Source organism: Drosophila arizonae, chromosome X, assembly GCF_054131065.1.
Source record: "Drosophila arizonae isolate 15081-1271.41 chromosome X, UAZ_ARI_1.0, whole genome shotgun sequence".
NCBI classification, from domain to species: Eukaryota; Metazoa; Arthropoda; class Insecta; order Diptera; family Drosophilidae; genus Drosophila; species Drosophila arizonae.
Genome location: NC_142927.1, coordinates 16,300,149 through 16,314,879, shown reverse-complemented (window position 1 = coordinate 16,314,879; position 14,731 = coordinate 16,300,149). Strand labels below are relative to the sequence as shown.

At 36.9% G+C, this 14,731-nt stretch overlaps 2 protein-coding genes across 11 annotated transcripts in view; one reads left to right on the top strand and one right to left on the bottom strand.

Annotated features, from left to right (window-relative positions):
• Rhp (GTP-Rho-binding protein rhophilin) overlaps positions 1 to 14,731 on the top strand; it is a 42,815-nt gene that overhangs the window by 21,041 nt on the left and 7,043 nt on the right. The window contains exon 1 of one of the 10 annotated variants that reach the window (XM_089475857.1): positions 2,503 to 2,565. The exons of the other annotated variants lie outside the window; for them this stretch is intronic. Within the exon in view, the coding sequence (XP_089331983.1) occupies positions 2,518 to 2,565 (48 nt within the window). The 5' untranslated portion in view covers positions 2,503 to 2,517. Of the gene's footprint in view, positions 1 to 2,502; positions 2,566 to 14,731 lie in introns of those variants that run through there. 10 annotated transcript variants of the gene reach the window in all.
• Positions 106 to 1,004, bottom strand: a10 (antennal protein 10). Its single transcript, XM_018015522.2, has 2 exons — positions 694 to 1,004; positions 106 to 502 (listed from the first exon to the last, which is right to left on the bottom strand). Exons 1-2 carry the CDS (start codon positions 962 to 964, stop codon positions 264 to 266), a joined length of 510 nt encoding a protein of 169 aa, XP_017871011.1. The 5' UTR covers positions 965 to 1,004; the 3' UTR covers positions 106 to 263.

Here is a 14,731-nt window from a genome sequence, read left to right as displayed (position 1 = left end):
AAAATATTCATTAGTTCCAGCAACGTTAGACAATGGAATAATTAAATATTTGTTTGTGAAGTGAACGTCCAATTCATATCGAAAAAAAAAAACACAGACTAAAAATACTATTGCTAATGCGGATATAGCTTTATTCGTGATGTGCAAAGAAACGTGTGTGTAGATATATATACATATGTATAGATATAGCTATGTATATATGCATCAATTTATATAGTTCAATAAAGATGTGGGTTTAATTTGTTGATCATGTGGAATCGAATTTAGGAATCGCCCTCAGCCTGATTTGTGGCATCCACTTGCATGTTAGCCTTTTCTCCATTGGCTGTCTTGCTTGCCTCATACTTGATGCGATAGGTAGCCTGCGGATCGTAGATCTTCTCCAGACGCAGCCAGTCCTCGGGACGATTGTCAATGAGATGACGGGTTACCTTATCGGCGCCATATTTTTGCTTCTCGGTGCACTTGGCGCAGTCCGTCATCATCGCATCGGGCAGGATGTCTGAGAATGATAATTGGGTATCGATTGAGTGTAAATTTGGAATTACAGTCGAGTCTCGATAGATAGAAAAAGTAATCCATCTCCTTGAATGAATTCGTTCTCAATAATTCTCAATAATTTGAGTTTCTATGAAAATCGAAAAATCGAAAATCGATTCTACTGTATTTTATTTTTATTTTTTTCATACATACCCTTTAACATTTTAGCGTCGGGTGTACAGGGTCCTTGACTCTCCAGGCACTTGATATAGTTGTTGAGCAAACGCTCCTGGCTCAATATCTCATCGATGTCCACATTGTCGAATTTGCTGTCATAGGCACTGCCCGATGCATCCATCAGAGCCGCCGGCATCGTAGTGGTTGCAGGTGGATGGGCACGGCCGGGCACAACCTCCAGCAGCAGCAGCACCGCCAGCAGCAACAGTTGCAGCTGCATCAGCAGCGTTCTAGTGAAACGGAACATGGCGAAAAGGGCGTTGGAAATCGAGTGATACCAATTGACAGATCGAGCTTAGCTTTTATAGATGCTGCTGCTGCTGCTGCTGCCCACAGGGCTTGTGGAATTGTGGTCCAGTTGCGCATGATGTGCGTGTCGCTGGGCAATTTGAGTGTGCGCCACGATTTGGCCAAATTGCACGGCAAATTAACTGCATTTAGTTCAGCTGCTGTCGCATGCGACGCATGCGAGTGTGGGCCAAAAGGAAGCCATTGCTCTTGGCCAATGGCAGACAGCGTGCTAACCAACTTCAACTGTAAATTGTGCAACAGCGCAGTGTGTGTGTGTGTGTGTGATTCTTGTGAGTTGGCATTTCCGGACACAGCTCAGCCCAGCTCCTTGCCACCTTGCCTTTGGGTTGACATCATTTGATGTGTGTTTGTTTTTGGCTTTTGGTTTTTGGCTTTCATTCTGTTACTACAATACATTAGCATAAATACATACATTTCTATTTAGGTCTGATTGTGTGATTGTGTGCACGCGTGTGAGAGCCAGGTTTGGGGCCAAGACAGCAGCTGATGGAACAAAAAGCCACCTGACCAGGTCGCAGCAATGCCGCAGATTTTGCCCATTTCATGCTAGCAGCTGCTGCAGCTCTCTTTCTCTCTCTCTCTCTCACTCACTCCCTCTTTGTCTATCTCTCTGGCCGGTTGTCTTTCTTCGCCTCTGCGTTTATCTGTGAATAGAACATGCAGAGCTTGACTCTGACTCTGGACTATTGCCAGCGCTTTTAGCAACTGGCCAAGAACTGTTCTTGTCTGTGAGTCGTGGATTGCAGACGTGTCTCAAGCGCAGCGCGAGTGTTTTTTCTTTGCCTCAAATAAAACTCTCCTCCACTTACCTGCGACTGTATGTGGGTCTGTGTCCGTGTGTACGTGTGTGTGTGTGCGTGTAATTAAGTCACTGTGAATCTTATAAAATGCATTCGCAATATCTTCGCAAACTGACCCAAATGGAAGACACAAGAAATTGCATAAATAAATAGCACAAGACCTGAAGGTCAGCTCGTATATTCAATATGAATTATTGAATATTTAACTGCAAGAAGAGTATATTGGTTTTCATAAACTATTCAAAGTGCATTAATATATAACAAAAAATCTTGTCGACAAATGCGTTTAGAAAGTGCCAAAAAATTCAAATACAAATATTTCTGCAATTATCGAAACTATTAAAAAGACTTAACAGAGCATCATACAGTCGCCTATGGTCGATTGTAACCCTTAAATAATTTTTTTTATTCATTTTTTTTTTTTTTTTTTTTGTGAATGTCATGCATATGAGTTATTTCATATATATTCAATAATCGGTTTTGAGTACAATACCTTTTGCTGAATTGATTCAAATTGTTGTCGATTTCCAACACAATATATTAAAGTTTCGTATTTACTTTGCGATTGTGTTTAAATTGTGTTGAATTTGTAATTTTTGTTTATTTTATTTTTATTTTTATTTTATTTTTTTTAATTTTGTTGCTTGCTTGTTTTGGCGTAGTTAAGTTCACAATAGACTGAAATAAAATGAGTTGCAAATCGCCTTTGTCGTACCTGCTGAAATTGGAGCAAATGGTAAGCGGACGTGTTTCAGATGTTTTAATATTTACTATATAATATGATAATGGCCATTATATTAAGTGCTATTAATATACACACCCACACACAGCGAGATAGGTGAGAGAGAGAGAGAGAGAGGGGGGAGGGGCATAGTGAGAAGTGGCCACACGTGCGTTTGCCAGATCTTTGATAGCTGCACAAAATTGTTTTGTTTTTTTTTTTAATTTTTGTTTTGTTTTTTTTTTTTTTTGGTTTTTTGGCCTGATCAGGTTGCTCAAAGTTGTTCTTAATTGCTTAGTTAGCCAGCCGCTCTGCCTACAGCTATGGACTGCCATGAACAGCGCTTGAACATCAGTTTCAGGTGTTTAAGCAGCGGCGGGACGGAGTTGGCCGTCGCCCAAATATGCGGAACGTGAATATTGCAAATGTTGCCCACCTACGTGATGAACGAACAAATACTTGAGTTCGACTACAAGTTCGAGTACTCGCACACAATTCTTAGTTATGGCAGCTGCGAGTTTTGACATTTGCCGCCATTGAACATACAGACACACACACAGACAAGCAAATATACATCTGTGTTTCGCGGTGTATTCATTTCATTTATGTTTGAATGCAAATAAAGCGCTTGGTTTACATTCAAAGTCCATAGCCAAAAGAATTCTCACATTGGAATGCTCAGTGGCGCATCGCTAGAGGCCATAACGCCAGCCAATTTAACGGTTGACTCTTAACTTGGTTCTGGCTAATAAATATACGCTAAACGAGCTGGCAGCTGAGATAGTGAGGGAGAGAGAGAGAGAGAGAGAGAGAGAGAGAGAGAGAGAGAGAGAGAGAGAGAGAGAGAAGGAGAGGGGGCTTGTTAGATGTAAGGCTCTGGCTTGTTTTGTAGCTGGAGAAAAATTTGATTGAAAGCTACGCTTTCAATTTATTGAGAATTATTCTTAGTGCCAAAACCTACTCAATGTTTATTTAGGATATATATACATGTATATATGTATATGTCTTTCTATTTTGATTTTTTTTTTTTTTTTTTGAGTATTTTATAGCTAGTTTAATTCATTGCAGCTGAATATTAATATTACAAATATTTCTTTATTTATTTATTAACAAGCTAAAATTAATATAAGATTAACTCTAACTTAAGACTAAGCACCGGCAGCAGGAGCCTTCGGCTGGAAGGTGTATGTACAGTTTTTGTTTTCCCATTCGTAACATTACTGTTATATTTACGTATTTATATATCATTTTATTTTTATCTAATTTTTCATGGGATTACAAATATATTTGCCTAAAGACCTTTGTTGCTCTGGCTTTAAACTAAATTGTTATTTAGAATTAATTCTCTGTAACAATTAAATAAATAAAAAATAATTCAAAATAAATTTCCAAGCCTGATATGCATATATATACATATATATATATATATCAATGAAATAGGTATTTTTAGGGTATTGTTATATATCAGATTTTGTACAGGGTATGTGGCTAATTATGAAATAACAGTCAGTTACCATAAATATTTTAAAAATATTTATATATGCACATACTTAAATTTAAAATAAATATTAATAATTATAATTATTTATATTATAGGCCAGTTTTACTGAAATTTTTTTATGTACATCTAACATTTTTATAGCATAAATATTTTGTATATAATATTTGTATATAAAAATTATATTTATATTTATATGTAGGAACGATTTCTATTTTTTATATGGTATTAGTCATACTCAATATAGACCTACACATGTTCTACAGGGTATATGTGTGGTTGAGCAGTGTCACATTCCTTGTTCTCTCCCCTATTCCATACCCAAGTCTCTCAATAATTTTTCAAAACTTACAGGGTATTTGCTGTGTCGTGCAGCATCAATCAATTAGCTGACATATTTTTATGTTCTTACCTATGGTTGTTTTTGCTGTTGTTGTTGTTGTTGTGGCTGTGCCTTTTAAGCGCCCACAAAGCGACGTCGACTGTCAGGTGGGGCGTGTGGGGAGCTTCAGCAATTTCTATACGTGATTTGATGGGCAACACGGTTAGCTTGAGCTCAAATGTGGGAAAATCAACAGCGGTGGAGAAAAAAAAAACATGCCAAGGTATTTGCTCGTAACTCACCCGGCACTTTGGCAATGCCAATTTTCCAGTACATTTTCCAGCCAAATTGGTGTTGTTTTGTTTCTCTCATTTCGTTGTTGTTGTTGTTGTGTTTTTTATTCATTTTCTATCATCATGTGATTAGAACAGCAGCAATGACAATCAGACGAAGAAGAAGCAGAACAGAACAGAACAGAATAGCAACAATCATTGGCAATTGGCCGTTCGCAAATTGGCGTCAATCAGAGCTGGCATGTGTAGATCACTCTGAATAAGTGATGTAGGTATATATGTATATACATACATACAGACAGACAGATAGACAGACAGACAGACAGACATATATACACACATACTTACCAAGAGCTTTAATTCGGCAATTTAGCCATTATTACCGCTGCTGCTGTTGTTGTTGTTGTTGTTGTTGCTTCTGCTGCTGTTGACCATTTTAGCTGTGCCAACAATTTGCATTCAATATGCCACGCAGCACGTCATGTCATTAGCTGTTAATTATTTAATGTTCCGATGCGCCCACAGCCATCCAACCACATCTCTCAGCCAATCACAAAAATCACTTTGTTGTCAAATCAGTTTGTTAGCCCTCTCATTGTTGCTCGCGAATAAATCAACAACAGTTACTGGAGTTGGTTTATTACCGTTTTTGTTTTATTTTGTTTTTACATTGTAAGCAATTTGTAAACAAATCAATAATTCTGTTGCCTAATTTGCTAATGCTCGACTGCCATATTTGGCAACAGGAACTTTGGTTCGTTGGTAATTAATTCATGGTCTTGTCTATGTAGGCAAATAATATTTTGTATTGCCATAAATGAAGCATTTTCTAATTAATATGCTGTACTAAAAGAACTACTAAAGTCTCAGAAATATTATTAAAAAATTAATCAGCAAATAAAAAGTAGAATTATTACTTATTTATTTGTTGGCTTCAGCAATTTATATTTATTTTTGTTATAATATTTCTGAGACTTTACATTAGCTTTATTTACTACCAAAGACAGTCTATAAGAGTGTTTAGATACTTTGGTAAAGCCCTTTTTTGGGTGTGGTAAAGCTGCATCTGCTAGATAGATCTGGCAAGTAGATATATATAATTTATACTCGCTATAGATTAATGAATCTTAGGGATAAATAAAACCTATACATTTTACCATATCTTTCACAGCACTAGAACTTCTTCATAGAATAACCGTAAATGAAGGCTATCGAAAAGTAGGCTAGAACTATAATTTGGCATTCTCTATAAAGATAGATTTAAGTCTGTAAAATATATACATATATAAAATATATGTATATCTTTTATAGTTTTCAAACTACGATCATTTGCTTAGTCTACACCTTCTTTAGAGATCTACGCTCTCTTGGGGCAGAACGGTCAGAAGTATATGTCATATACAGCCTAAATGTGACGTTCTCTTCTCAGTTCGATTAGGCTCTTTAAAAGAGCAGTAAAAATCATAGATCTATCACAGTTTTAGAACTTTGATGGACAAGTTTTGTTGATGGAATCTTCCTGAGCCTCTTTACCAAAAAGGTCTATAAATTATATAATCTCTCCATTAGATATGGCAAGTGCTGTATATATGTGTTAGATATCTGAAATACGTATTGAAACCTGATCGAAATACAGCTGCTGTCACTCTATACATAGGAGAAGAAAAAAGCAAGAAATGAAACAATGCTATGATACATAGTTGTTGAGAAAAGCGATATAATAAAGAGTTCATTGAGCGCTTTGATTTTTATTTTAACTATCTTAATTATTATAGTTAAATCATGTTGCATTCCTTTAGTGAAATGCGAATAGATATAGATAGAAATAGATAGTAGCGCAACAGCTTAGCTCAATAAACCCTCTTCCTATAGGCACAGGGTATACACTGTATTCCCTAATGATCGCCTTTAAGGCTCTTGTGGGTATTTTGTGCAACGCGTCACGTGCCCCATGCAACTCGGATGCCCCAAATGAGGCAATGGGATTGGGATAGCAACAGCCGCGGCAGCTGGAGCAGAAACAGTTATTTCAGCCAGAGAGTGATCCCAGGGCATTTATCATTGCCGCATCATTGGGGCCAGTCTAACGAGCCTAACGGCGGGCCAAACTTGGTATTTGGCGAAAAAGACGAAGACGAAGAAGAAGAAAGAAATAGAAATAGAAATATATTTTCACTGTGCACACATAAAACTGCGAACGAACGAACCGAAATCAATAAAGCGCCAAATTGTGTGTGTTCCAATTTCCCGAAACTCGAATGCTGTTGGCCTGGCCCGGCTGCTGCTGCTGCTGCTGCTGTTGCTGCTGCTGTCGCACAAACAGTTATCAGCCGGGCCGAGCTCACACTTTGCAGCTAACGGGTGATGCTGTCGGGCTGTTAGTGGTGCTGCTGGTGCTAGTGGTGCTGCTGCTGCTGGTGGTGCTAGTGGTGGTGCTGCGGCTGCTTAACGACCTCAAAAACCAGTTAATAGTCAGAACGAGGCAGCGGCAGCTCGGCTCGACACTTGTGCGATGGAATAGTTGTTGCTGTTGGCGGTGCTTTTAGCCGCGCTGGCTGTTCTTGCTGTTGCTGTTGTTGTTGTTGTTGTTGTTGTTGTTAGTTTTGTCAAGTGTTCGGCATTCCTCGACGCAAGGCCCAGGTGAGCTGTGCCCGATTAAATGCATAGATATATGTAATATCTCATGGCTCCTGCCTTCAAGCGCTTGGATGTTGCCACTTGCTGCTGTTGCTGCTGCTGTTGCTGTTGCTGTTGCTGCTGCTGTTGCTGCATATGCAAACAGCAGCAGCAGCCGCTGGCACGCATATTTACGAGCATTTTTGTGGCTGTTGATTTTTATTGCGCGTCTATATATATATATATATGATTTTTTTCTATCTTTCTCTCTTAACCGATTTGTATTATTGAATGTGAACAAGTTTTGCCGACTGCCAACATGTGGGTCACTTAGCCACTATGGCAACAGGTTGCTGTTGTTGCTGTTGTTGCCATTATTTCTGGTGTTATTCTGCTAGCTGATGTTGGTGTTGCTGTTGCTGCTGCTGCTGCTGCTGCTGCTGCTACAATTGCCATTGGCTGTGGCATTTGCAGCTGCAGGTTGCCTTCATAGCCGTGGGCTTGAATTTGTCTGTCTGTTTGCCTCAGCTGTCAGTGCATCTTGAAAGCTGCAAAGAGCTTTAGGCCTGAGCTAGCCAAAAGGCAGCTCATTTTGTGGCTGTTTATGGCATTTGTTTGCCACGTTTTCAATTACATCACTATGTTTTCCCTTTGTTTGTATTTATTTATTTATTATAATTTTTTTTGGGAAACTTCCTAATGACAATTTTATTTTTTTCGGTTGTAGGAAAAGCCTGCAGAAATAATTTCAATGCATTTTATAGTAATATAGTAATTGTAGAACTTGCGGAATATTTCAAAACTCTATTTCTAATATCATCCAAGGACTTCAGCTAGGAGCAGAAGTTTTTTCAAGCTCTTGCCGCAGTGCGTGCCATTAGCATTACCTAGAGAAATGTGCTGGGGCTATTTGTAGTACTTAACATGGCTCTCGGGTCGCAGTATAATAAAGTCAGTAGGTCAACGTTGTCAGGAACAACAATGAAATGGACAAATGGGCTGCTGCTTGCTGGGCTAATCGGCGCCCAACTGTGACTAGTAGAATGTCAAAAGAAAAAAAAAAAAAAAAATAAAATAAAAAAATAGAAAAACAAAGCAAACCCATAGAGATGCTGTCTCCCCTCCCTTCTCTATATCTGTGCCTTTAATTAATGACTCTAACCCGATTTGTAAAACAAAATAAAACCAAATAACGCCAAAGCCGAGACATAAAATACAAAAACAAAATAAATAAAAAACAAAACATACCTAAAACAGGTGAAAGTACAACTAGCCAAAAAAAAAAAAAAAAAAAAAAAAAAAAAAAAAACAACCGACAAACAGCCAACGGCCAACAGCGGACAACTGGTTTTTCGGGGTGTCGGAATGTGCGGCTGGGGCTCTAGAAAGTGTTACATATCAAGTATGAATGCTATGCATATGATTGTGAAACACTGAGCCAATGACCAAAAATTAGTTAGCCTACTGCAGATAGCAGATAGATAACAAATTGAATCTTTTTTTTCGATTTGAATGTGGGCCAGCAGCAGCTTAAATTAAACGAAACACGTTCCAATCGACAGCCAAAAAACCAAGAGACCCCCTCCAAAAAAAAAAAAAAAAAAAAAAAAAAAAAAGAAAAAAAAAAAAAATTAAAACCCTATAGCAGAAGCATGTTGGCCGTTATGAAACAGCATGAAGTAAGAATAACAACGAGGTCGTGAGTCTTTGATCTTAGCCACAATTATGAACTGCCAACGGCTACCATGAAACTAACACTCGCTTCTATAGAATTCGTTGCCAATAAACACAAGAAGCTGCATTGATTGGCCAACAAAAACAAGGCAGCAGAAGACAATGATGCAGAGGATGAAAACGTCATTAAAGCTGGAAAAAGTTTTTTGAACTCCCAAGCAAAAATACGCTGAGCTGGCGATAGTGAGGAAAATGCTAAATTGCTAAAGCTTTTCAATAAGTTTTTTCATTTATTTTATTTTTACTACTGTTTAATATTGATCTGTATTATGAACAATATAATATAACTTTCATAACTAGAGAAGAAAACAAGTAAGAAAGCTCCAGTCGAGACTGCTCGACTAGGGGATACCCTGAACCCTCCAAGCTGATATTCTAATCATTCTGCACTTCTTTTATGCACACATACATACACATGCATCCACACGCACACATAAGCCTGCGCTCTGCTAACTGCGCAGTAAGCAGCGACTGCGCTTGGGCTGCGCTGCAGTGTGGGCAATATTATGAGAATTTATTTGTTGAATAATTTCTTTCGTAGACATACGATCTTAATGAAACTTTCAGAGCGTAATCATATAGTGAATATGTGTTTACATTCCAAAGCCCAAGTCTCTAGTACTTGAAATGCGTTTTTTACAAATTGGGGGAGAAGGGGGCGTGGTATCCAAAATCTGTAAATTACAAAATCTTTGTATCGATTAACTTTATATGCAACGCAAATTTGAAGACTCCATCTCTAAAAATGTTCAAATTAGGCTAAAAAAACAAAATCAATTTTTCGATTATTCTCGACAAAAAAGTTATCGGACAATTTATCGAAAAAATAAAGCAAACTCGTACTGCGTATGGTACTCACGAGTATGCATGCCAAATTTCAGCTCTCTAGCTCTTATAACTTCTGAGATCGACGCACTCATACGGACGGACGGACGGACGGACGGACGGACAGACGGACAGGGCAGTATCGACTCAGCTCGTCGCGCTGATCAAGAATATATATACTTTGTGGGGTCTGCCACGCCTCCTTCTGCCCGTTACATACTTTTTCACAAAACCATTATACCCTGATTTCCCATTTTCAATGGGTTCAGGGTATAATTATAGCTGAAAAAGTAACTTGAACTTTAACTGAAAAATATGTTGACTATGGCAAATATGCTGAATAGGTAAAGAGTTCAAATGTTTTTTTAATGTTTACAGTGCAGCTTAAAAATTAAGTAAGGTTTATCAGAAAAAGATATTGCTAATTTTTTTTTTTATTTGAAAAAGTCTCTTTAAAAATATGACGAGCTGCAACAAGTGAAGGAAATGCTGGAAATATATACATATATAATACATATATTATTTGTTGTTTATAGTGCAGCTCGTAAATATATTAATATATACTATAATTATCTGAATATATAATTATTTATAAAAAATTTGAAATATTCATTAATTTTTATTTACCCGAAAATTTTTTTTATCCGAAAAATATGCTGAGCTGGAGACAATGAAGGAAATGCTAAATTGCTAACGAGTTGTCAAAGCTTCTAGCCTTTTTTAGCTATTTATTTTATTGTTTATAGTACAGACCAATAATGATCTATTAGCTATTTTATCAATTTTTGTTGTTTTTCTTCTGTAGAAAAGTTTTTTAATTTTAAAGGAAAAATATGTTGAACTGTAGACATGCTCAGATAAATAAATAAATATATAAAATATAAAGCCAGCCATAGATTGAACAAAAAATTATCGTTCATTATTTTGTATAAGAAACAGTTTTCAATGTATAGAAAAAGAGAACTGAACCAAAACTTTATCATAGCTAGGCAAAACAATCTCTCAAAATATGCCCTGAAAAAACATCTTTATTAACATCTGTATTTATCGCTTGAGGAAATATAAAATGCAGCAGATAAGCCTCTAGAAATGCTATATTAAAAATTGTTGCAATCGACACGTTTATAGAATATTTAAGAGCAACAATTTCTGGCCAAAACTAGTCAAGGTCAACATTGATTTGGACATTTTGAATACTTGGCATTATTGATTGTCTAGCAATGGCTTATGGGTCTATTAAATCATTTGAGCTGGATGTCATTGTGGCTCTGAAAAAAAAAAAAACACACACACACACACATAGATACACACACACTTTCGTTTATATTGGAGCTATTCAGAGACGTTGTCCAAAATGTCCATTGCCACTGCGAGCGCTTTCATGCATAATTTGGCAACAACATGCGAACGCTGATTTGTATTTATGTATGGGGCTGATGCTTGGTTTGTCCGTGTGATTTGCATGCGGTGCGAGCTTTAAGTAATTCCGGATTACAAATGCGTCGCACGGCAATTGGTTTGCCTCGGATTTTGAAGCAATGCGGGTTTCATTGAAAGCGAAACTGAAACCGCAGCCAAAATCAAGCAGATAAATGCTTTATCAGTTGAATCTGGACAGCAATGTATCTCTCTCGCTCTCTCCCTAGCTATATATATATATATATACGTATATCTCTCTTTGCTTGTAAAAGGTATGCAAAGATTATTTATATGCAATCATTTTGCACACTTGGCTGGGCCCCTCTCCCCAATGTTGTGCTCAGGGCAGGCAAGTGGCCAAGTGGCTGCCGCCTCGCCGCCAGTTAGTTGGTTAGGTGCATTGACTTTTCAAGCACGTGCAGGCGATGCTGATGCATGTCTAATGCCAGGCGACTCAACGTCGATCCGTTGTGGGCCCATGGCGATCCGTTCGAAACGACATGACGCTCTCTGGGTTCATTGTCCAGCGGTATATTTCGTTTGGGCATTGCAGCGCGGGCGCCATTTGTTTTGTGCGGACAGCCGCTGGGTCGCTGCCAAATCCGCCTCGACGCGACTCCAGTCAAACTGCACCGCAGCTGAAGCCGACTCAACTTTTGTTACCGAAGACGATCATAAACAACGCTCGTTCGTTCAAGGCATGGCCGAGGTCTGACTGCCGCCCGCCCAACGTTGCGCAGGCCAAGCGATGTCGCCTTTAATTATGCAGAACACGCCAGCGCATGGCAAACAAAGCAAACTCAACACAAATACAATTGGAAAATGCATTCACCTGGGCTCGTTTACCTGCTGCCAGCTTTGGTCGGTAAATAATAAAGACCAAACACTCAGCCAGTGCCCAGTGCTAACCGCAAAAGGTGCCCAGGCCAGTGCCAGTGCCAGTGCCGTGTCAATTGTCCTTAGCCAACTAGTTGGCTCATTAGCAGCACACGTCCAGCTGCATCGGCCCATGAACCCTTAACCTTGGCGCGCACAGAGCCTCCAAGCCAAGTTTATAGGTGGCCAAGTGTCTAAGGCAGACATTGTCTGCCTGCCATAGCTAATCATGCATGTTATTAACGCTTTCAGGCTGTTAGCCGGGCTTAAAACTCTCTGAATACTTTGGGTTGTATGCGCTTCGAAGGGAACTATAAAATAGGGAATTTTAAATAGGTGTATACAATTATAAATGATTGCCAAATAAACTGTGAAATTGGTATAATATGGAATAGGTATATATATATAATCTTTATAAATATAATAGAATTTGTGTAACTATAATACAATACAAATACGATGATAGTTCACAAACATTAAAGGTATAAATATAATATAATATATAAAACAATATATGTATATAGGTATAAGTCGAAATAAATATAAATATATGTGATAGGTATAATTTAAATAGGCATAATATATTAGGTATAAATAAAATAGGTATACGGGTTTTTCTTTCATTTTATTATTATTATCAACATCATCGTCATTATTTTTATTATTATCATATTATTATTTTTATTATTATTATTATTATTATTATTATTATTATTATTATTATTATTATTATTATTATTATTATTAATATTATTATTATTATTTTTATTATTATTATTTTTCTTATTATTATTATGATTATTATCTTTATATTAATTATACCTATTAACATTATTATTATAAACACCATTATGTCATTCATGTCATTGCATTAGTATTTTGTTATTATTTACATTAATTATTTACTGTCATATGCCTATATAGCATTGCTATTAGTTAGACATCTATATAAATGCCAATTATAAAGCTAAAGTGCCAATACTTATATCAATATCAATAATTATGTAAATATTATAAAGTATATAGCAATCCGATGTCCCATCATATTCTTCCATAAAACCTTCTGATCTGCTGAGCTCGACACTGAAACCTACACAGCTCTGTTTGATCGTGTAAACAAGATATTTTAGCCTGGCTAAAAGTGCATTTAAACAGCTGTTGATATCGGTTATATGTACAAATACCTTAATAACACCTGAACGCACTTTTCCTTTTTCTTCTAAGCTCTTTACAAATTCCATATACATTTCTATAAATCTCTGTCAGCCAGATATGGACATACATGATTTTGCCATTCTGATATTAAGTTACTGCAATATATTTATGTTAGTTGTTTGTCAGCTTAATAAATGATGATAGTTTCTTTAATTAATATTAATAAAATGTTAAATTAATTGGAGCTAAGAAAGTGAACGAGCGCGTGACGAAGTTGTTTTGAAGTTAACAACTATATATATAGATGTCTCATATATATATGTATATGTATTCTAAGATTGGGGTCGTACACACAAATGAATCTCTTAACTTATTTACATAATGTGCTATTTCGCAGTTCATAGAATTTCAACATGAATAACTCGGTCAAAGACTCAAAAATCTTTGCCACGCCAAAAAATGTTATCTTAATTTATTTGCTTTTGTCTTTAATTTGCTTTCAGTTCTTTCAGCTTGTTTTGTTTTGTATTATTATGCTTGCATCAATCAAACACGATATATCCCAACTTTCATCTCAATCAATTTTGTTTTCACCTATTATCTTATATTCGTATTTATATTTATTTTGTATTTTTTATTTTTTATATAAATATTTATGCGATAGCATTCTTAACTTTTGCTTATTGTTGCTGCCTTTGTTTACATTATTTGGAGTTTAAGGAAAAGTACTTGGGTATAAGGCATGCCTTTAGAAATATATGTATATATGTACATACATATATGTATATTTATATAGTATGTAGTATATGTGGACATGTTTACCCCGCTCAAGTTGAGCAACGAGCTGGAAACTTCAATGTTCTCAACTCGAGTGCTTTGCTTTGGCATCAGGCATGACACGACAGGCATACAGACAATGCATATTAAGGTCTTCTTGGCTTCTTCTTCTTCTTCTTCTGCTTCTTCTGCCACTTAATTCTGAACCTCACACCCTATGGAGAAGGTTCCATCCATGTATGCCAGAATGTGCAGCGTCGTGACGATGACTTCCTACTTCCGTTTACGATTATTGCGATCGTGTCACGCTGCGTTGGCGTACAAATACGTGAATGTGTTAATGTGCAATTGTATTTGTCGCTGTGTTTGTGTTTGTATTTGCATTTGTATTTGTGTCTGTGAACGTGGACGCAATGTAATTATGGCCTAGCCATAGCCATGTTTCAGGTTGTTTCTACTTCTACAATGCTAACATCGGCGCATTGGCCTTATATACACACACACACACACGCATACTAATAGTCGTAGATAACACGCTGAGCTTTTGTTATTGTTATGCAGTTGCAAGTGCTACACTGAGCGAAAAATTCATGAATCGACAGAAGTGATTTAGATTTGTATATTTCATATTATATCATATATATTACAAATATTAATCATATATTC

Bases quoted from the DNA above. Each gene is read 5' to 3' on its own strand.
- a10 (XM_018015522.2), bottom strand. From the start codon at position 964: ATGTTCCGTTTCACTAGAACGCTGCTGATGCAGCTGCAACTGTTGCTG. The intron at 503-693 runs GTATGTATGAAA...TATCATTCTCAG, and splicing joins CGACGCTAAAATGTTAAAGG to ACATCCTGCCCGATGCGATG.